Source organism: Erithacus rubecula (assembly GCF_903797595.1).
Source record: "Erithacus rubecula genome assembly, chromosome: 5".
NCBI lineage: Eukaryota > Metazoa > Chordata > Aves > Passeriformes > Muscicapidae > Erithacus > Erithacus rubecula.
The window spans coordinates 16630465-16652982 of NC_136687.1; the positions used below are offsets into that span (position 1 = coordinate 16630465).

Genomic DNA, 22518 nt, shown 5'->3' on the forward strand with positions numbered 1-22518 from the left:
CTCCTGTGAAGACAGTGAGAGTTGGTGCTGCTCAGTCTGGAGAAGAGAAGGCTCTGGGGACACCTCATTGTGTCCTTTCAGTACTTAAAGGAGACCTGTAAGAAAGATGGGGACAAACTTTTTAGTAGGGCCTGTAGCAACAAGACAAGGGGTGATGGACTTAAAATAAAAGAGCATAAATTCAGAATAGGTGGAAAAAATTTTTTCAAATAAGGGTGATGTAGCACTTGAACAGGTTGCCCAGAGATGTGATGGATGCCCCATCTTTGGAAACATTCGAGGTCAGCTTGGACAGGGCTCTGAGCCCTGGAGTTGACAATGTCCCTGCTAATGGTGGACATGTCAGACTCCTCATCACACAATTCTGGGGCAACAATGGCAATAGGTTATGGGGAAATGGGTACTCTGGGATAGATTAGGTTTTTGTGATTTGAACTGCTTTCACAGTCTCCTATTTTGTGGGGGATCTAACATCATGTGGCCAGCTGGTTTTGCTGATTCTGAAGGTCAGTTTTGAAGTCAGATCATCAAGCCTGCAGTTTCTCATATAGGAGGCTGACTGTATGGGGAATTCAAGAGTTTTCAAGTGCCTGGTTTGCTAGGAAGTAAAAAACAGAAACCCAACCAGTGTTAAGAGCTCAGCTCCATTGCTACTGAGATAGGGAGTGAAGAGCAAATCTCAGTAATTCCTGACTGTGGGCAGTGCTGCCAAGAGGGAGCAGTGGTAGCAGCTCACCTCAGTGGGCCAAGAGTGAGTGGGGCTGACAGCATGAGTGGGACTCTTACAGATGTTCTTGCACATCTGCCTTTAGCCTGACCTTTCAAAAGTACCCTGCTCTGTCTTCCCCTAAAAATTTGCAGAGGAGTGACCATCCTGCCTTGCTCTTTAGGACTGCTTTTCTCTTGGCATCTTGCTATGACTTTCAAGGAGTGATAGATAGTTTCCAAGGAAGATCTGAGGAATGTGGTAATGGGTGGAAAAAATGTTCACCTAGCAAGGGCAAAGAAAGCAGGGGAAGGTAGGTGGGGAACAGTGCTGATTTGCAGCTGAAGTTTGCTGTGATGGAGTTTCAGTGAACCACACCACAAGGGCTGCTGACTCATAAAAAGGTGGAATACCCAAAAGGAAAGCAATGATCCCAGCAATTGCATCCCATTATGGTATGTCAGATATGTCTTTGATTGCACGAGCCTATAATTAGTTACAGAGAGTTGTGCTATTTCTGGAGAACTAAGAAGAAACAAAAGAATTACTCCCTTTATTAATAACTAGCAGGATCAGTGGACAATGCTCAAGGATTGCTTTAAATGAAGTGTATTCAGTGCTGATGGATTTATTTCTTTCAATTTCAGAGTAAATGTCAATGATTCAGTAAAATTTAACAAATCTTAAGATACCCTAGAGCAAAGATCTGAAAGTCTTAGAAGTATCCACTTAAATGTCTTAAGTAATGTTTTTTAGTTATTTTGAAAATCAAGATCTCTTTGTGGTGAGAGAACTGAGCTCGTGAAAGAAACTTGCAGCAATAGGTGCATTACTTACTTGCTAACACTAGATGGGGTGTAAGGAAAGAGTGAAGGGGAAAATGGGGAAGAGCAAAACCTTGGAGGTCCGAACTATCCCAGGCACAGAAGAAAGACTTAACTGATCTGAGCATGGCTTTCTCCACCTTGTCAAAAGCCAAACCCAATCACAAATAGACAGAGACCTGTTTGCCCACCCTGCTTATTCCTCTGGCAAGTGTGGATCCTCATAATGTGGATATTTATCACGTGTGACACACCACTGCTAATCACATTAACTACATTTTATTCATATATTGAAAGAGTACACATACATGTCAGTAGCATAGATTGCATCAGCTCCTCTTTACTAAAAAAAGCTCAATGTATATACAACCTTAAAATGCTGCTGCTGTGGCCAGTGTATATTAAATCAATGCGTATATAAACTAACGATCTTTACATAGATTCATGTATTTTAGAATAAATTAAAAATTATCAGTGGCATGTTCTGTTATCCTTTTTCACTGTCCTGATGGTGTAAAATTTCTATGAATTATGGATATCCATACTTTATTTACTATTCAAAACAAGTTCTATTACAGAATATAGGCTATGGAGACAAACTCATGGTTACATTTGGAAAAGCAGAAAGTATTTTTAATTATTAGTGATTTCTGTTTTTCTGCCTGCATCCTGCAGCTTTTCCTTGGGAGCAGGAAGAGCAGAACAAGGCTCTTCCTTGAGAACTCACTTTTGTTTAATCCTGTGAAAAGTACCATAACCTTTTCTTAATCAACTGGTGCTTTTTGTCCTCCCTCTTAGCTCTTTGACCTCCTGTGTATGAACTCAGCAGAACAGGCAGGCCTGTATCTGACTCCAGGTTCTTCCTGAAGCTTGGAGGGATGCTGAGCTGCCCTTTCTCACCAGCACAGCTACTCAGCAGAAGTGGCAGCCTGCCCGCAGAATTCATTTCCTTCACTCTCTTCTTCTGGTCCCATGTGAATGAACTAGACTCCTGTGGATCACTTTATCCTCTTCATTAAGCCTGTCTCTGCAGAGACCATTTTAATTTAATTCAACTTGATAGCCAAGTCTCAAAATCCCCTTGGCTCTTGAAACAGTACAATCTCCTGGTATTCAATACACTAGCCTTTTCCCAGCATCCTGTTCAAGGATCCAGTTTCTCTAAACTAGCTTTTCACTCTGACTGATGCCCCTTCCTGAGTGACTAGAACTCACAGTTGAGCCCTAAAAGAAAGTGCTGGTGCACTAAGTGCCACCCCCATCAGAATATCTAACACTATGAAACGCATGCTTGGCAGAAAAGCAATACAAAATGCCTTCCCACAACATAAACTAAATAAACATTGCTTGCCAGCCATATCCACTTTATAAAGTAAACTGGTAACATAGTAAGAAGATACATTCACTGGCAGACATGAATCTCTTTGTTTTGTCAGATTTGTTAGCTTAATCCTAGTAGTGGTATTGCTAAACCCTATTGCAGAGTGTTGGTTTGCATTTACTGTTCTTGATTGAACCACTGGGACTGAGACCACCTTGGGATTTGGAGGGCAGGGCTCAGTGTTCCAGAGGGTGAGACGGGCCAGGTTGCCATTAGTAGTTTAAACAAAAGCAGGTTGAACTACTCTGTAGGAAAAAAAACCCTCACAGATGATTGAAAATGAGAATGAGTAATGTCTCTGACAGGCCAGTAATAATTTCATTTCACAGCAGAGAGGAAAAGGTTGGGGAGGACTGTGATATGCCAGGTCACTGGTAGGTTACGACTCCTCATGGGCGTCCTTATACATAATCCTCTTCTGCAGCACACTTCACACCCTGGGTATCAGAAAGCCTGTGAGAACATCCCTGTCTGTGATCACAGGCCATGTTTCACATGCCCAGGGGAAAAATGTGAAACTCAGCAGAAGGATGGTGTGATAGGTCTAAGTATGAAGGAATAAAGGACAGTTTCCTTTGCTCCTCCTGCTTTATGCAGAGCCTCCCAATTATCCAAGGCAGCAGTGCAGCAGCAAGACATGATAAAACAACCTAGCAGACTAAGTGGTAGGGAAACTTAAAGAAATGTGTTGTGTAAGAGAACAAACAAGAGCTCTGATGTACAGTTTTGTTGGGTAAGGCTGGCAAAGAGCCTTTCCAGAGTAACAGTCCCTTGCTGTTATCCTGAGAGAAGCTCTGTGTGCCAGGATTGCCCTATTTAGGATAAATGAATGCCTTGGTCTGTAACCACCCAAAACATCAATGAAGCAGAGTCTGTCCACACCTTCCTCTTTAACCTTCAATGGATTGACAACCTGGCAAAAGCCTGGACTCACCCAGTGGAAATCTTTCTTGGATAATCTTGGAGGCAAGGTTAGATCTAGGCTGAAACAGCTCCAGAAGCTTGGCTTCAGATGACTTGGTGATACTGAGCTCACAGTTAGACTTTAGCCAGAAGGAAGATTTCCCAAACACAACTTTGATGCCCCAAACCTGAATTTATTGCTAATGAGCTGCATTGGAGGAGAAACACTAGACAATAAACCACCTCCAGTGAGTACAGAGGAGCTACAACATGGAGGGCATCAATGTCGACATGTGTTCCAGGCAAAGCTTAGGCTCTGCCTTCTGGAATGAGGGTTCACAAAAGAATGGCATCTTGAACACCCAGAATCTACTGGGAATCATCAGGAAAAGTATGAATTAGGGCAAAATTGAATGAATTTCTGGAATACCTATTGAAACAGAGAGGGGATGGGATTTGTAATTGATTTGTTCTTGCAGACCTCTGGTATTTTCTGTCTGTGTTAACTTGTTAAGATCTCTCAGTCCTGAAGGGATAGTCTTCCTGGCTACCCATTTACTGTGGGCTGGGCTACTTGTTATGCACAATTTGTTGCTGAAAAAAAGTGAATAGTGGAAGAAAAATGGCAATAGATTTTGACTGTCCTTTCAGTCTGCAATGAATTATAATGATGCCTTGGATTTACTGTGAACCAGAAAGATTTTGAAGAGAGAACTCTGTGTATTCTGGAATGTTGCTGTTTGCTTTTGCAATTAATCAGCAACTGTGAAAAACTGGCTATAATATTAAAATTTACACTATTAAAACATTAGTTTAGCAGTCAAAATAATTTTAATGCTTTGTATGGCTCACTCTTCACTTTCTTTATGAGCTTCAACTCATAAAGATTCTTTATGAGATGTTCAACTCAAGGTAGCTTTCTGGATAAAACTTAGATTATTTTCTTAGATGTCAACATTAATTCTAATGCACTGCAATCCTCTTTGAATGACTGCAGATTGCAAGATGTTTTTGAAAAAGGATAAAATGGACATGTCATGCAGTAACCAAGTAAATGCAGTCCCTGATTAATACGTAAGTTTGAAAAGTTCAGAAAATGTCATCATATTCCACAGGTGCACCCTGTTTTTGGAAAGGTCTCTTTTGTTTTGTTTGTATATAAATGTCATCCTACATAAATTTCACTCCACCATTTTTTCATAAACTCAAGTCAATGGTGATATGTTCAAATATTTGAGTGTTTCCTTTAAAACTAGAGGCAAAGAAAAAATCTCTTCGATCTGTTGACACAGCTGTGAAAGACCGTGGTGCTTGCACATAGATTTCTTTAAATAATCTGAATATCTTCTTTTCACCATCCCACTGGTAAATCTGGGAGAAGGTATAGTCACTTCCCAAGGCTAGGTAATGATTGTTCTTGAAGGAGAAAGGCTGCAGTGTCATGGCTCCTCGGGATGGAAGAGCCTGTATCTCTACAAACTGTTTGCTGTTCCATTTCATAACTCTGGAGTCACCAATGAATCTTGTGAGTGTGATGTAAAGATCATCTTGCATCCTGAAACTCTTCACAGCCAAGACATCTTCCATGTTGGGGATTTCGCCGTGTGGGACAAACTTTTTGGAGGCTTTGTTCCACTGGAGTATAATGGGCACCTGGGCACGGCTGGAGAGAATTAAATGTGATTTCCCATCTATATCAAGAAACTCAGCATCCGTGTCCCTGAACCACTCATGGAGAGACTGATATGAATAAAATCCCTTGTTGTTCCACTTATACACTGTTGACAAACCTGCTTTAGAGCTGTCTGCTATGACAAAAAACATTTCGCTGTCTATCTCAAAAAGCTCGATATCGTTTGGCTTGGAAATGCGAGAGACTTCAATATCCTGGAATTTTACAAATTTCGTCCAGCTTTCATCAAACTTGTAAATGTGTGAGCCACCAAAGAGCTGTGCCACCACCACAAAGACTTGGTCACCAACAAGAATAGCTTTACATCCCACTATAGACTGACCTATTGCCCAAAGAAAGGAAACAGAACACATGTATTAGCACAGCACAAACAACCCTATATACCACAGACATCACAAATCACCCTCCCCACTTTTAAACCTGCACCATCTCATAGTTTTGTCTTCTGCTACTTGAAATCAGAGCACCTTTTCAAGCTTTTTGCTTCCCAATAACTGGAGAGATGTCTTGTCCCACCCTGCAATGTCTGCAAGTATGATGTACTATAAAATGCTAATTCCTTTTAATGCAAAATACTTTTTAGTTCTCTGTTTATTCAAGCACATGGTCCCTAGTATCCAAAACAATTATTTAAACTAAATTTTATTATTTAAAAATAACAAGAGTTTTTATCTAGCTCTTCCCAGATATCTGAAATTATCTTATTCTTGTAATGTCTCTCTTTCCATTTTAACTAGAAGAATGAAATATAGTGTATTTTTCTTGCTCTGGAAGGGTTGGAGTCAGCTTTTTGCAAATGTACACAGAAATATTGATGCGTCTTGTGGATATATTACCTGACAGCAGAATGAAAAAGATTAATCTAACTCTATTGTTTGTGTTAGGCTTTCTTGAGATTTTGTTAATAGAAATATTTAGGAATATTGCAGTTGCCAGATAGATCAGGTTATGGTCTGTTTTGAGAATGTCAAGTTACACTAAATAAGAACCATATCAAAAAAGTACCAATGAGGCTATTATGGTAGGTGTTGTTGGAAGCAGAGAGGAATTTGTCTGTGAAGCACAGTTTAAGTAGAACTATAGCTGCACAAGCTCCCCAATGCATCATTAGTCAGTCACTAGGAGATTCACCCTAGTTCCTCCTGGTACCCTACCCGTGGCTTTCAGAGCTGGCCTGGGATGATCTGCCACCCTCCCAGTGCAGGAGAGCTGGGATTCCTTCATCTCAAGGAGACAGCAAGGTACCTGCAGCACAGGCACGAGTGGTTGAGCTGGTCATCCAGGCTCCTTCTGATCTAACTTAGTCAAAACATAAACTCTAGCAGAGCTTTCACCTGTCTCATGTCTCCTTCTGCAGAGGACAGCAATGCTTTCCTCTTCTTGTTCACTGAAAAGGCAACCTCGACAGCTAACTCAGCTCCATAAGGCCATGTTGTAAAGGGCTAAATTTAGATATCCAAATGCCAAGCATATGGTAAGTAGTGAAATTCTCTGTGGAGCTGGCTCCAGAGCTCTGCAAAATGCTCGCCAGGCTCTGCAGGAGGCTCTTTGTGTGCCTGTGTCCCCTGGCAAATGTCTCAGGCTCATGTACATTTCAGAGTCCAGAGCTCAAGCTCAGACCATCCAGAAGCAAACTCAGAGTGTGGAGCTAGGACACAAGTCCCTGGGAGAAATGTCTCCTAATCAGGTCATTCAGAGGAAGGTGAAATACCTGAAAGCAGCTATCTTTGCAAATGAGTAACACTCTCAGTTTCATTTCCAGAGAAATAGCTCTCTCTGGGCTGTTGACTCCTCAGTTTACATCCCTGGTACATATTTTACCCTAATCTACCAAAATACAATGAAACCTAAAAAAGCAACATTTTTCATTTCCAAAATTTCCTGACAGAGGGGTAGCTTTTGTTAGTGACACACACAGCTGATCTCAGAAGGTGTTTGCTACCTTCATAGAAGTCAACACCAGAGGAGGACACAGCATACTCTATGGATCCCAAAATATAAGGCAAAAAAATCAATCACACACAAGGAATAGGAGGGAAAGATGCTCCATTGATAATTTAGCTCCTGAGTCTTCAAAACCTCTGGTTTGGAGTATATGGGAAATCGGGCAGCAGATAACAGGTCTGAGGAGTCTGCCTCTGCTGTCATGGTGTGACTGAGCACCACAAGTGTTGGTTAGGGACAGAACAGTTGTTAGAAAATCAGCATTAGTACATCACCTGGCATCCACACAGGCTTTTTGTTTGATCAGTAATCTGGCCAAGATGTTAATTGAGCATTTTGGTAAATTGAAAGTAAATGCTGAAGCTTTATAGCCCATCTCTTTAGGTAAAGATCACAGCTTAAGTATTTCTGTGGTTTTCAGATGGCTTCTTGATCAGCTCACTCTAAAAGCATCCTTCAGACTTGTTTCCTCCTGCATGCAATAGATTGTTTTTATACTCTGTTTTGCAGGCACTTTGGCAAGATCAAGTGTTCCTTCATCTTCTGCTTTAACTTTCTGTGTGATTGAGGCAGTGAGTGCAAAGCTGGGCCATGGTGTGACATTTGTGGCAAGTGTTTGTGCCTTCAGAAAATTTACAAGATTGGACAATAAAAGCCTGGTTTGTGTGCTACAGTAAGGTTAAATGTGCATGTGTTAATGAGACACATTATTCCATGGAGTCACCCACATCCCAACATCACTCACTTCAATCAGCCAAATTCAACAGAGATCCAGGACAAAACCCAACAAACTGGTCCCGTCTACAAAGTTTATCCTTGTGAAATGCCAACAGTTCACCAGTGACTGGAATCCCAGTGTCCATATACCTGTGATATTGTCATAACTCCTGAAATTCATCTCGATGTGATCCCACTCCAGCACCATGCAGTTCTCCATGCTGGGCTGTGCAATAGCTACAAACACATCATTCTTTGAGTTGAATGTATCCACTGAAACAGACTGGTAGGGCAAAATCTGGTGGACAACAAAATCTAGAAAGACACATTGACAACAGTTAGGATACATCCTTGCTGGAAACATAGTCAGTGGTGCATCAGAATGTTGTACACTGAAAAATGAGTGAAATACTCTGGATTTTGTATAACACTATCATGGAAGTATCAGTGCTCATCTTAGGCATGCAGCAACAGGGAAAGTGTTTCCTGCTTTAGGTGTCATGAACTGTCCTCTGGAAATGTATTTGTCAAGGAGATCAAATATGTAAATAGTGAAATAATTCAGATTTTCCATCTAGGCTGGATACTATCAGTGAAATAGAGAGAGAATTCTCTTTCCCCACAGCTGGAAGTTGCTTCCCCGTCAAGTGAAATGGCCTTGCTAGAATCACATTCAAGCTGAGAGACAGCAACTACCAGCTGAAGTCCAATAACTTCTTAAGTCATGCAAATTTAATCACTAGCAATTTGTGTTATGCTAAACCAGGCAGAAAGTGAAATGATATCTGAAGTTTGCCTGGGGATAACCCCATTTTGCCTAGACCATAGACAAAATGGTGTAATCAAAAACTCAGTTAACATAATGTTTTATGGGGCATTATAGTGTAGTTTAGGCATAAAATACAACCAACCTGAAAATTACTATCCAGTGGAAAACTTATCCTAGACAATAAGACTGAGAAATTAGAGCAACCTGTAAAGATTAGGAGTCTAACTCCAGAATTAAAGATTTTTTTCCCTCAAAAATTAAGTGCCTTTTTAGACTTAATTTGAAAATTCACCCTGGGGTATGTCAGCAGTCACCACAGAGCCAATCAGGTGCAAACTGGGGAGATCTGGGTCTGAATTTGACATTTGACCAGACAGCTGTGCAAGATCTCTATTATCAGGAAAAAACCATGGTGTAACAGAGCTGGCAAAGCACTCAGGTCTCAAATGTGGTAGGAGGCCTGCACTGAAGTAATGTGTGGATACAGATATGTAGAAAAAGAAAGGCACCTTCCCTGTGTTGGCATTTCTGTGCAGAACCAGGCACTGCTCTGTTTTAATCTCTATTTGCTACAGGCCTTCACCACACACTTCTGTGTTGGAACAGCCTGAGCATCCAGGGATTTTGGTGAAATGGTAATTAAGTCCTCACTCAAGTCCCTTATTTTGGTGCATTATGAAATAATTGCTTCTGAATGAAGAACCCTCTGTTTCTGCATGCTTGAAAGCCTTGCCCTTGAGGAGTTACACTTGTGGAGAATAAAGATAGATGACTACCATTAAAAAAACAGAGCAGGTTCCACAGCTGTGAAAGAAATGACAGTCTTCATTCTTGGAGGGACTATTATAAATACAGCTTGGGCTTGGTCCATAAATGCTGGCAGGCAAACAAGAAAGTTATCTTCATTCTCACTGGGACACTAAAAGGGCTGGGGAAAACTGACACTGAAGAATGCAGAAAGCAAAAGTAACTGACCAGTTATAAGAGGCTGCTAAAGGATGGAGCAATAGCAGATATAGTCACAGAAAATAAAAATAATGAGATAAAATACCCAAAAAATAATCCTGAAAAGACATCTCTTGAAATCTGAACAGTTGTGAAACACTTGGGGGAATCTGTGAATTGAAACAAACCAGTCTGTATGTGAAATGGGTAGGGAAATAATTTTTAACCAGTAAAAAGCAATAAATGTTGTTTTTAGCACCAGCTGGCAAAAGCAGATTGTAATGTAGAACAGGGTTACACAGTGGAAATTGCTGCTACATCAGGGCTACAAAAAATTTAGGCCTTGGGGGCTTAATTTAGTTCTACATATCTTGCTGTAATGCTAGAAAGAGCTAATACAGTAAATACAGACTTGGGGAGGAGCCCTTTTCCAATTTCTTTTTCTTTGAAATGGGATCCCCATGATGGGTGAGGGCTGAGGACACAGCCCACGCTTCCCCCAGCTGCTGGCTGCATGAGCTGTCCCTCTCTCCCTCCCACCCCATGCACAGTTTGGCTCTCTCTGTCTCCAGACGTGGTTTTCATGCTGTTTTCTGCTGGGACACTGGGGGTGCCCCCCTCTCCTCCAGTCACTTCCACCTTTGCTTTTTCTGTGGTGAACTGGAATCCTGGTGTCACAGGTAAGGGACCCAACATTTTACTGGGCTGATTTTCCTTCTGGCAACTCTTGCTTGGGCTGATCCCAGCACACAGGAGCACTGATGCCATCTCTGGAGAGGGGAGAATGCAGGGGACATTATAGGACACTGATGAAAAATTCAAGTGATGGTCTGTTTGTGCAGCTGCTCCTAAACTGTGTCCTGCAATTCAATCCCACTCTCCTCACATCCCTTCTTCCCTGCAGTGGATGCTTCTACTCCAGGTGAGGCTACCCAGGACCTGGGTGTGCCAGCAGGATGTTAACCATCCTTTCCCTTCTCCCTTCTCCCACTACAGGAGATCTCCAGCACAGGAGCAAGAACTAAGCAGTACCTATTTATTTGCAAACTGTTTTCCCTTCCAGACAGCAGGGAAAGAGAAAACCACCTCCAGAAGACAATCCCAGCTGTGTAAAGAAAGGGGAAAACAAGCTTGCAAAGCTCAGTGAGATGATCCCTGCCTGCAGGTCTGGGCAAAACATTGCCTGTTCCCAGTGGCTGTGGGAGCCTGGGACCTGCTTTCCAGACTCCTGAAAGCGAGTTACATGTTCCCCTGTGGTGCTCACAGCCACAGCACAGCCCCCTCACACACTGAAAGACAAGAAATGAAGTGAAATGGCTTAACCTGCCTCCATGATGCAAGCACTGAGAAATGGAAAGGACAGGTACTGCCACAAAAAGAGTCAAAATACAGGTCACTGATACTGTCAATCACTTTCTCTGTGAAGAAGCAACAGAACCATTTTGGTTTTTGCCTTTTTATTTCAAATTTGGCAGCACCTCTTTCCATCTCTGCTGTTACCATTGCAGCAGTTCAGCTGATGCAGTGAGCTGACTGGGCCAAGGAGACACACACTTCACCAACAAACTGCTCTGTTACCATCCTGCACCCAGTCATGCTCAGCACAGAGTACTGGAGACCAGAAATGATGGAAAGTCTGGTCCCACCTGGCAAAGGAGGGAAATACTATACTAAAGACTGGTATGAATGAAAGAGGTTTGCAGAGCCCTGCCCACCACTGGCTGGGGAAGGAGAATACACCTATGGAGTATATTGCTTTACTTAGAATGCAGTATGTATTCTAAGGCTGTAATCAGTCCTCAAAGAAGGAATATGGGCATATTTACACTCCATTTGGATCTGGGGGAGGCAATGGCAGGGAAAAAGAAAGCAGTAGTGGCCTGACACCACACCACAGACCACCAAGGTCACACAGAACAGAGTATGACAGCTACATGCTGTGCCATGGAAACACTTCTCTGAGGGCTTTTGAACAAGTATTCAGCTGGGCAATCCCTGCCCCATGGAATGCCTTCCCAAAAACTCTGCAGCAAGTGAAATTAGATTTGTGCTTGGTGTAATTTCACTTACAGCAGACAAAGGGACAATGTTAAAGGTGAATTTTGCCTGGAACACCTTTGGAGTGTCGAGGTACAAAAAGGTGACAGAGGGCTGGTAGGTCAGGGTAAGTTTGAGGGCCAGGTAAGGCTTTCTGTTAGTGTTGCACAACTGTTTAAACCAGATTGCAGAGAAATAAACCCTGCTTTTACTTTGCATTGCTGTGTCTTGGTGATTTGGCAGACATAGGAATGTAACTTTGGTACTGTTCTAAACTTCATTGCTCTCCTGTGCTTGACATCCATTTATGCAGCAGGTTATTGCACTTTACCACTGCTGCTCTTCTAACATAATTTTGAATTCTGAGTTCATTCTCTTTTCCTTCACATATTGCCATCAAAGTACCTTTCATACCCATTCCTGAAATTTCATTTTACATTACTAGTAATCACCTTTTCTCTTATCCTCTAATAATAATGACTGACTTGATGACAAATGAGAACTTGCACACCTTTGATATTACTGTCTAGAAAAAGGCAGAGCACTGACATCCTATTCAAAAAAGATGAAAAACAAAACCTGCAGCTGATATTTTCAGTTATATGATGTGACTACATTTAAAGATAGGTAACTGCAGCAGTTTGGGTATAAAATACAAGCATAACCACATGCAAATTTCTCTTAGCTCCCTTCAGCATGCTTTACATTACCTTAAAAATAAAAAAACAAGATCCTAGGCAAGACAGTAGTCAGAATATTATTGGACTTTTCTCTTCACCTTAATGGAGTTCCATGAAGAACTGCTGGCACTATTGCCACCATCTTTGATGCTAACAAATCATGATTTATCAAATAAAGATAACAGCTATAGCCACATTTCGGAACTTATTTTCATTGCTTTCTGTGAAATACAGAGATTTTGGGAAGCTCATCTGCCATAACTGTATGACTTTATTCCAGATAATAGAAAGCATTCTGTGATGAAAATTAAGCCACAAATTGAGTCATAATCAAGTCTTTTGGAATATGAATAGGCAGAGCTCTTCTCCCATTATCACTTAATCCAAATAAAAACTCAGTACTTTGGCTTCAAAATGCAATTTTCCCATTTTGTACTTGTTCTAGTACTCAAAAGTGCTTTGTATGTAACCCTTTCCTCCCCCCAGGTCATGCTCATAGAAGCAAAAGGCTATCATCTAAACTTCTGATATTTAACCATTTGTAGTGTGCTTAGAAATATACATTCTGAATACCTGTAGTGGTGCATTCATAATCAAAACTTGTCACATCATTTAACTTCTTATCCTGATATTCTGCTGGACCAATACACAGGACATCAGAAACTGTGGAATTTGTCATCTTTAACCACAAAAACAGCCACTTGGCTTTGCAGTCACACTCAAATTTATTTCCCCTTAAATCTCTAAAAAAACACACAGAAATAAACATATTTGAAAAGGTTGATAGCAATATGAGTACTACAGAACTGTCATCACCTTGACATGCTGAATTTCAAAATATCTGAGTGTCCTTGAATTGTTCTGAACTGAAAACAGGGAAATTTCTTAAATTGCATTAGTTTATTATGAGCTCTCTTTCACTGGGTGTTTTGAAAAATCATTGCAGTTTATGGCTATATATAATCATAGTAATGGAGCCCTGTGATTCATGTGTAAAGTTATTTTTTTGGTGAGATTTCATAGGATGAGGACTGTAATGTAATACATCCTGACATTCAGGTTGTCTGCTGCAGGCCTCCTTTGCACCATTTATACAGATCATTCCTTCACTAAACTGTTCCAGTACCACTGGTTGACAGAGCAGCTGTGCAGACATGAAATACAGATGTAAGACTTGTATTTTTTGAGTTGCTGCTGATGTAGAGCCAATTTTACTTCCTACTAATGTATGTGCAATTTCAGCTGTACTTGTTCTTTGATCCTTTGGCAATTTCTGTGGCTTACAATTTTACTTTGCTGGTTGGAAGAGCCAGGCCAAAAATAGGGGAAATAGTTCCTAGTTACACATGGAAGTACTGAGAGTATGTCAGCAATGTGCTACAACTGCACAGAAACAAGGAAAATAAGCTTTTTTTTTTTTTTTTTACTAATCCCTTGTACTGAAATAATCTCAGAGAATATGAAACAATAATAGGGAAATATGTTGAGAGAAAATGTAGTTTTATGCTTGTCTCCCTTTCTCTAAAACCCAGTTTACATAAGACATCAGAAAGAAGTACAATAACACAAAATGTGTACAGCATCACAAGAAGCAACAGTGATTTAAGAAACAGCAGTTGCTCAGAAGAGTCTATCAAGTAAACAATAATAAAATAAAAAAAAAAGAAACAAAAAAACCATGCTTTTTTTCTGTGTAGATACCAGATACAGCACCACACACCCAGAACCTAAAACTTAGAGCAAGAGTGGCAGAAGCAGTAGAAAGATTCTCTTTACTTACAGTTCAATTAAAGAATCTAGATCACTGAAGACATCCCTTGGCAGAGCTTTGAGGTGGTTATTGGCCAAAGAACTAGAAAAGAAAGTTTAATATCATTGCTACCTCTTGCAATTCTTACCAAGTCTGAGCTCACTTGCAGATTGTTAATTATCCAGCAGTGTCCAGCCACTGGCACCATTAGAAGTTACCAGGAACAGGCATTAATTATTCTCATTCAAGAATGGAGATTGCTTGAAATTCACATAAAAGTAAAATATTTAAACCCTTTTATTTTTTTTGCCCAGGTGCAAATGTAACCCACAGAGCAATCCCTGGGCACACTGAAAAGAAGCAGGAATGTTAATCGTGGGTAGGCAGTGTGGTGGTGGTGATGAGAACCAGAGCAGTGCTGGGGGTACCAGAGGCATCCTAGACCCAGCTGTGCCTGCACGCAGGCAGCCCAACATGTGGCAGTGCTGCCCAGGCAAGAATGGCTCTAAGGCTGGTTCTTAATTTATGGAAATCATTTGGTTGACAGCAGGAGGAAGCTGACACAGAGGGAAGAGGAGTTTTCTGTGTAGCAGGAAAACTAGTGGTCTCCCAGGAGAGTTTTGTTCAAGTAGAAATTATCAAGTGCTGAATAACTTACAGGTGAGTCAGGTCACGAAGGCCACGAAATGCATTTCTTGAAATGGTTTCAATTTTATTTCCTTCAATAAATCTAGGGAAAAAAATTAAAATACTTTAAGTAACATTATTATTATCATCACAGTGCTTTAAGCTATGGTTGCCAGATGCAGCATATTTCTGGGCAGCTCCTTCAGACTGGATAGTGGGAAGGGAACACTCACTAGACCACTCATGTTCTCTTTTCCCCTTTCCTTGGGCAGACTGCAAGGAACAATGCAAGTACTTGGCAGCACAAGGGATGGCACAGGACACAAACATCCATCAGAAATGGAACAAAGTGAACAAAGCAAAAAAACATTATTCCTGTCTTGGTAATCCTCTCAGGATGTGTTGTGTGAGGCAAGAGACCTGTGCAGGAGCCTCCTGAGGCAGACTTTAGAAGCCAAAGTCCTTCTTCCCCTGTCACAAATCCCCAGCATTTTGAAGGCAGCACAGTGGTGTCAGGGCTGGTCTGATGGGGAGCTCCTGTGGCTGCACACACACAGTGCCACCTCCTACCCACACAGCCCTGACCTGAGCTGCACGTGTTTGACACCTGCACAAACAGCAAGGCCACTGCCTTGGCTGAGCTCTGGCTGCCACAGTTCAGCTCTGTCCAGCTGGGACATCTCTGCAGGGTGCTGGCTGCACACAGGTCACAGCCCGTGCCCTGGGGAACAATGACAGGAGTGTATCGATTGCAGCAGCACGCTGCTCCTCCTGACTGCACGTCAGCATTTAAGGAAAGAGCTGATATTTGAGCATCTTGACCCCTGAGCACTTGAGGACGAATCCCTAAATACACCATCATCCCTGCAAAGTGATTGCAGCCAGGTGGCCATCAAGATATTGTGTGATACAGCTATAGCTGGATGAAGAAAACTGTATGCTGACTTTATAAAAGGCTTAGGAGATAAAAGTGCCTCCTTATTCCTAAGCAGCTCTGTTTGCCCTCTAGAGAAGGTAGAGGAAAAATGCAATGATGCAAGGTCTCTTCTAAAGAGAGTGAAGATGGGAATGCAGGAGATGACAAGCTCTTGGTTCTGCAGTTTAGGTGCAGGGAAAATCCTTCATGAAGTGACTGGGACCCTGACTGCAGGCAAAGGGTGCAGATGAGAAAGTGTTATGCCTACATGGGAGATGTCAGAGGCAGGTCAGCCCTTTCAGGGCTGTGTGGAGCCACAAATTCAATCCACAAGGGCAGAGAGCCCCCTGCCTCCTGACACCCTCACTGGCAGCTGGCATCCCTACATAGCTCAGTGGTCCATGCAAACAAGGCTACACTGCAACAAGCTGGAACTCAAGAATTTGCCAGATTCTTGAATCACCAAGCCCGGCCTGCAAGAGATGCTGCTCTAGGAATTCCAGTCTGTTTGCTAGCAAAGCTCCCATCTTTATCAGACCTGTCCTATCCAGACTTGGTACACAGAGACAGTTTAAGGGTACATTGGATGCCATTATGAGTGCTGCAAGTGCAGCAGGACACAGCTGGAACTATATTATCTATATATAGTATCAACTGTGGGTGCTCCCCAGCTGCTCTTCAGCCAGAGACTTTGGCTTTGCACACACAGACACTTGTCATTGCTATTTGTCAGTGAGGTTTCCTCCTTCTCCACAAAGTCTGATCCCTGGTAACTAAGAGACTGGAGTTATGGAAGCTGTATTGGTTTTACTGGCTGCATGGCCAAAAAAAACAAGTCACAGATGAAGGCCACTCCCGGCCAGTTCCCAAAAGGGGAAGGGGTGATTTGCTGGGAAGAGGAAAAACTCTATGGATTTAGCAGAAAAGGCAACCACAAGCATTAACTGAGAGCACTTTTTCTGATGTATTCAGTTTTAGCTTTCATATTTTTCAGATTCTGTACTGCCTTAATCTGTGACTCTGAACTCCATATAAAGTGTTAGCAAGTTCTCTTCACAGTTCAGTTAGACAAAACAATCCTTTTCCAGCCCAAGAACTAAGAACACCAGGCCCAAAAAGTATGAACTACAGCAAACTGGGGAGAGCAAACTGGGAGGATGGGACTTCACAACCTGAAGCTGTAATTGGATAATAAACCCCAATACGTAAATGGACCAAAACTTATAAAAGTGTGAAAACTTGTGACCAGTCATCCATCTTGTGTCCATCTTGGGTGTAGCCTCATCCAGGCTACTGTGCTGCCCAAGGTGTACACTTTAAAGACCTTTTAGTAAATACCTACTTTGTTCCTTTAACACTGTCTAGCCTCTGTTCCAGGTAGCCTCTCTAGGCATCAGTTCAGCTGCTGAAAGAATTTGAAGCTGAAAGACTTTACCAGTCTTCATCCTGCTCCCTGGCTTGCAGCTGGTGGTCAGAGATGTGCCCTCTGACCATCTGAGGAGAGCAGGGTGTTTCATTCACACAGGGATCTGCTGGCAGTGACCAGCACAACTACCACAATGTAAGCTGTGCTGAAAGCAGGCTATTGATGGCATACAACAGAAAAGGTTTTTCTTCCTTTTTACAAACTACTGCAAATGTTTTTTTCCCTGTAGACACAAGGAAAAAAGAATGCTCAGATAACTTGCTATCTCTGAAAAATCCAGATGTAGCTGAATCATGGATTTTAGCATATACCATTTATCATTAGCTGCAAATTCCATTGTTGGCTACTCCACATGTACCAGACTATTAACCCTGAATATACCCCACCATAATTATTTGCCTTCAAGATTTTAGCATGAGTCAGTTTTATGAGCATTGGTCTTCCTGTAGAAAAGGACAAATGTTTTCCACAGCTACATTTCAGCTTGGAATGGTGGGTGAAATGAGGATTTTTTTCAAGTTGTATTCATAGTTTCAAACACACCATCTCATACTGAGTAACACAGACAAATGTTGTCCTTTGGAGTGTGAAGGGAAGACAACCTTGTACTAGGGCTAATGCTCTTTTTTAAAAGAAAAAAGGGTGAAATAGAAATAAAAATAAATAAGAAAAAGAAATGTAAAAATCAACTAAGTGAATGATACAAACAAGAGGAGAGTTAAATAATTTTAGATAATAATATAATTATTATAATTTATATTATATGAAATGTGCAATTATCTGTTTATGTATTTATAATTAATTAGATAAAAATAAATTGTATAGACATTAAACAAGGTATCAGAAAAAGGGCAAAGTAGGAGATAAAAGTTGAGAGAAGAGAAGCAGAATCAGAGTTATTCTGGGCAGTACACCAGTACTCTGCGATTCCTGCTCAGGCTGCCCATAGGTCAGGACAGGCTGCTCCACCTCTTGCCTGAGGTACAAACCCCCTTGACAGGTTTGGAACTGTTCTAGAAAGCCAAGACAAGCTCTTGCTAAGCAATGCCTTTTTGGTGTGCTGTAATTGCACAGACATCTTGCATTTTCAGCATCTTTTAAAAATGCACTGTAACATCTGAAAAATCATCAGCCACCATAAAGAATATTTGCACAGGAGTGGGACATAAGTCCTTCATCTCCTCTGCTCTTGGGAATCACAGTAAAGACCAAGACTCTGTAGCAGGAATCTTGGCAACTTATCAAAACATTTTTATTTATAAAGGACATAAAATAGCAAACTTACAGGTATTCCAGATGGAAGAGACCAGCAAAGGCATCATCTCGTATAACAGTGAAGGAGTTGGAGTTCAGCAAGCTGAAAATGGAGAGCAGGCAATAGGAAAGCACATTAAAACTTGACACACTGGATTATGCCTGTTGTGTTTATTGCCCATGACCAAACTAATCTTACTGATTTGAGCTCATATCACCCCACCAATGCAGCACACATAAAATATGTGGAATGGTCTATGGGAAAAAAAAGCATTACATGATGTAGTTAATGTCCACTACTCCCCAGGAAAAATGTGCCATTGACCTTGGCCAAATGTAACCTGCTCCTCAGCTCTGTGATCCACTGAGCAGAACAAGCCATCATTAGCAGGCAGGTCTGCTGAGTGTGGGCCCCATCCTCTCACTATTTCTCCAGCCCCACTGACAATTTTAAGAGTCCACCTCAGCACCATTCCTAAGCTCCCAAACACCAGCTCTCATTTATGCAGTCACAGTGGGCCAGTGCTCACTCATTGCACTCTCCTAAGGGAATGCTCCAAGCCTGACCTGCAGATAGGGTACAGCATCCAGTGGGAGCACAGCAGCCAGTTTGTCTGCTGGAAACACAGACACATCCAAAGCCCTGAGACAGAGAATCCTGCTCTCTTTATAGAGCAGAGCCCTGTGTCCACAGGCTCTGAGGAAGAGCTGCAGTGCTGCCTCCTCCAGGCACTGCCTTGCCCTACTCCTGTGTGAACTTCAGGGACAAAACATGTTAGAGCTGCACCAGAGAGGCACCTGTCACCTGAGCCAGCACAAGACAGCCAGGGAGAAGGAGGTTACGGAGGCTTTGCCAGTAAAGCTCATTCCTTGCTGTATGAAAGCACAACAGCAGACAATCTCCAAATGTTGATGTTCAAAGGCAGAGAGAGCAATTTCCTTTCAAGAAAATAGCAAAACTTCTTATTTGGTCTGAAATACTAACACTGCTCAAAAGGAATAATTTTTGGAAAATCTCAGAATTTTCCCCGATGAATGAGTATGTCCTCACTAATTGCTTTATTAGAGCAACTGATTAATCTTCCTTTTGAATGGTTTTAGGCACTTTACTAAAATTAATTTAGAAGACTAATGAACATGAAATGCAAACTTTCCCTGTGATCCCTGGATATTATGCTAATACTAGACAAATGCTCCTTAAATTATCCCAAAGAAATCTGACAAAGATGAAGATCGCCACAAAAAAAATCCTTGCATTACTATTTTACCATGATTACTGCCACAGAAGACATTGTCCTGAGGTGCCCATGTGCTCAATTATGCATGCAGCTCTTAATCATTCTTTTTCCTCATGTTTTAAGGAAAAAGTTACAAATTACACTAAACAACAAAATTTGTGAGTGCATAAGGGTGGTGACAAAACCCTCTTGCTTCCACACCTGACTTATCACATAAAGTGACATGAGCAACTTCTGCTTTCTCATTGACCCACCTCTGCCCCACCACCCTACACACCCCAACATCTCCAGGAAATCTACTGCAGCTAAGGAAAAGGGACAATCTTTGTCTAGTCTTCCTCCCTCTTCCTAGTACACCACCCAAACCAAGCCAGATTCCCCCAGCTCTTATCTTCCACCCATGGATTTTCCTTCCCAGCTGGCACAGATCACTGTTTGCCTCCGTTTATTGGTGGGCAAGGTCCCCGTGCCCTCTGCTGGGGGTGCTGACCCCCAGCTCTCACAGAAAGTGGGTTTTGGGACCAGTTTCACAGCAAAGGAGATGAAGGCTTCCATCCCCAGCATTTTGCATGGAGTGCTGCTCCTCCCAGCAGGCAGACAGGTCTTTGAGTCAAAGGAGGTGGGGTGCCCAAGGAGAGCAGCCTCGCCACCACCTCCCAGACACCTTTAGAGACTACCTCTTGCTAAGACCAGTTTTAACATCTAGTTCTGTGGCAAGCACTCAGCCTGGCTTCCTGGCAGGCTTTGGATCTTTTTGCTGTATTTTTCTTTGCAGTGTGTCTTTGCCTGGGGGCCAGTCAGTCCTTATGGGGTGGAGGTGTGGAGAGCCTGCTTGCTGTCAGTGTTCCGGACAGGCTGCACTGGGCTGGGCAGGGCACAGGCTTTGCTGCAGACTGCCGGAGGAGCGAGTATCCAGGCTCCCCAGGGGGTTGTACCGCAGTCTCTGTGTCTTCCCTGCTGCCTCCCGGGACAGCTAAATTAAGCAAGTTTGGATAAGCTGCTGGAGCAGGAGGCACACACCTATCTGCAGCATGGGCAGGACCAAGCAGCTTGCCTGGGGCCAGGAAGGGAGGGATGGCTGCAAAGTGCTGGGAGCTGGCACAGAGGACAGCTGGGACAGAAGGCACCCAAGGAGCACACTCCTAGTTGCACGCTGCAGCACGGAGTCATGCTGCAGGCAGCAGCAGCACCTCACACACAGAGGATTCTCTCTGAAGGGTGTCCTGGAAGCCTCTGCTCGCCGCACTGTACCCACAAAGCCAGTGCCAGACTCCTGGGCACAAAGCGAGCAGGAGTGAGAGCCACCCCCACGTAACAACGGGGGACAAAACTCAGCCTTAAACTTACTAAAGCTGAAGTTTAAAAAAGGAGGAACTTAGGGCATCAGAAAACATTTTTTTCCTCCTTTAGTAACTAAATACACATTTTATGAAGTGGTTTCTGAGCAGAAAATGCATCCCTGAGCAGAAATGTTATGAAACGGCAGCTACATTGGGGGACAGTGGAAGCTGTCTTCTCCCGTTTTCTCCCGTTCTCTAAGGGAAAGGGAACCGTATCTAGGAGAAGTGGAGAGGCTCTATACTTAAAGGGGCTCTATTTAGGAGGAAGGGGTGAAGTGCTACTTGGCCGTGCTTCTTCCCAGTGCCATACTTACAGCAGCTGCAAGGAGGGCAGGTGGGAAAACATCCTGTCCTTGACTTCGGAGAAGGTCCCGTTGACCAGGCTCCTGGAAAGAGAGATGCCAGCCGTGAGGCGGGACGGGCCCGCAGCCCCGGCCCCCTCTCAGGCGGTGTCCCCCGCACTCACAGGGAGCCCAGGCCGGCGGGCAGGCTGCGCGGAGCCCCCGCCGCGCCCACGCACAGCGCCGACTCCCGCCAGCAGCTGCAGGGCGGCCCGCAGCGCGCACGGCGCGGGGCGGCGGGCGGCGGCAGCGCCAGCAGGGCCAGCGCGGCGCAGAGCGCGGGCAGCAGCCGCAGCGCCATCCCCATCCCCATCCCCATCCCCATCCCCGCTCCGCCTGCCCGGCCCCGCCGTGTCCCGGCCCCGCCGTGTCCCGGCCCCGCCGTGTCCCGGCCCCGCCGTGTCCCGGCCCCGCCGTGTCCCGGCCCCGCCGTGTCCCGGCCCCGCCGTGTCCCGGCCCCGCTGCCCGCTCCCCGCCGCTCCCCGCGCCCTGACATCAGCGCGGCGCCGCCTCCGCTGCGGCGCCGGGGCGCGGACGGGGGGGTCCCGGCGGGCGGGGCGAGGCGAGGCGGGGGCACCTGGCCCTCCGCCTCCCCGCGGGACTAAAGCCAAAAGACAAAAACCAAAAGCACGCGGGATGCGGAGGGCGTGGGTGGCCCCCGCTGGCAGCTCCAGAGTGATGCTGCCCCAGCATTGGAGCGTGTCCAGAGAAGGGCGGCGAAGCTGGTAAAGGATCTGGAGCACAAGTCCAGGGAGCTGGAGGTGTTTAGCCTGGAGAAAAGGAGGCTCGGGAAGATTTATTGCTCTTTACAACTGACTGAAAGGAGATTGTAGTGGGATGGATGTAGTCTCTTCCTCCGGGTAATAAGTGGTAAGACAAGAGACAAGAGACGACCTCAAGTTCCATCAGAGGAAGTTTAGATTGGGTATCAGGCAAAGTTTTTTCACTGAAAGGATTTTTAGGCATTGTTAGAGGCTGTCTGGGGAAGCCTTGGAATCACCATCCCTGGCTGTGTTAAAAAAATCAC

The 22518-nt window shown here is 43.6% G+C and overlaps 1 protein-coding gene across 1 annotated transcript; it reads right to left on the reverse strand.

Moving 5' to 3' along the window:
• Positions 1-1790: 1790 nt before the first annotated feature.
• Positions 1791-21819, reverse strand: LGI2 (leucine rich repeat LGI family member 2). The gene is made up of 8 exons (XM_079306084.1): positions 21617-21819; positions 21465-21536; positions 18604-18675; positions 15008-15079; positions 14380-14451; positions 13173-13342; positions 8319-8483; positions 1791-5829 (listed from the first exon to the last, which is right to left on the reverse strand). Exons 1-8 carry the CDS (start codon positions 21814-21816, stop codon positions 5012-5014), a joined length of 1641 nt encoding a protein of 546 aa, XP_079162210.1. The 5' UTR covers positions 21817-21819; the 3' UTR covers positions 1791-5011.
• Positions 21820-22518: the final 699 nt, after the last annotated feature.

Bases quoted from the DNA above. Each gene is read 5' to 3' on its own strand.
- LGI2 (XM_079306084.1), bottom strand. From the start codon at position 21,816: ATGGGGATGGGGATGGGGATGGGGATGGCGCTGCGGCTGCTGCCCGCG. The intron at 15,080-18,603 runs GTAAGTTTGCTA...TTTTTTCCCTAG, and splicing joins CTCTTCCATCTGGAATACCT to ATTTATTGAAGGAAATAAAA. The intron at 14,452-15,007 runs GTAAGTTATTCA...TTTCTTTTCTAG, and splicing joins CTTCGTGACCTGACTCACCT to TTCTTTGGCCAATAACCACC.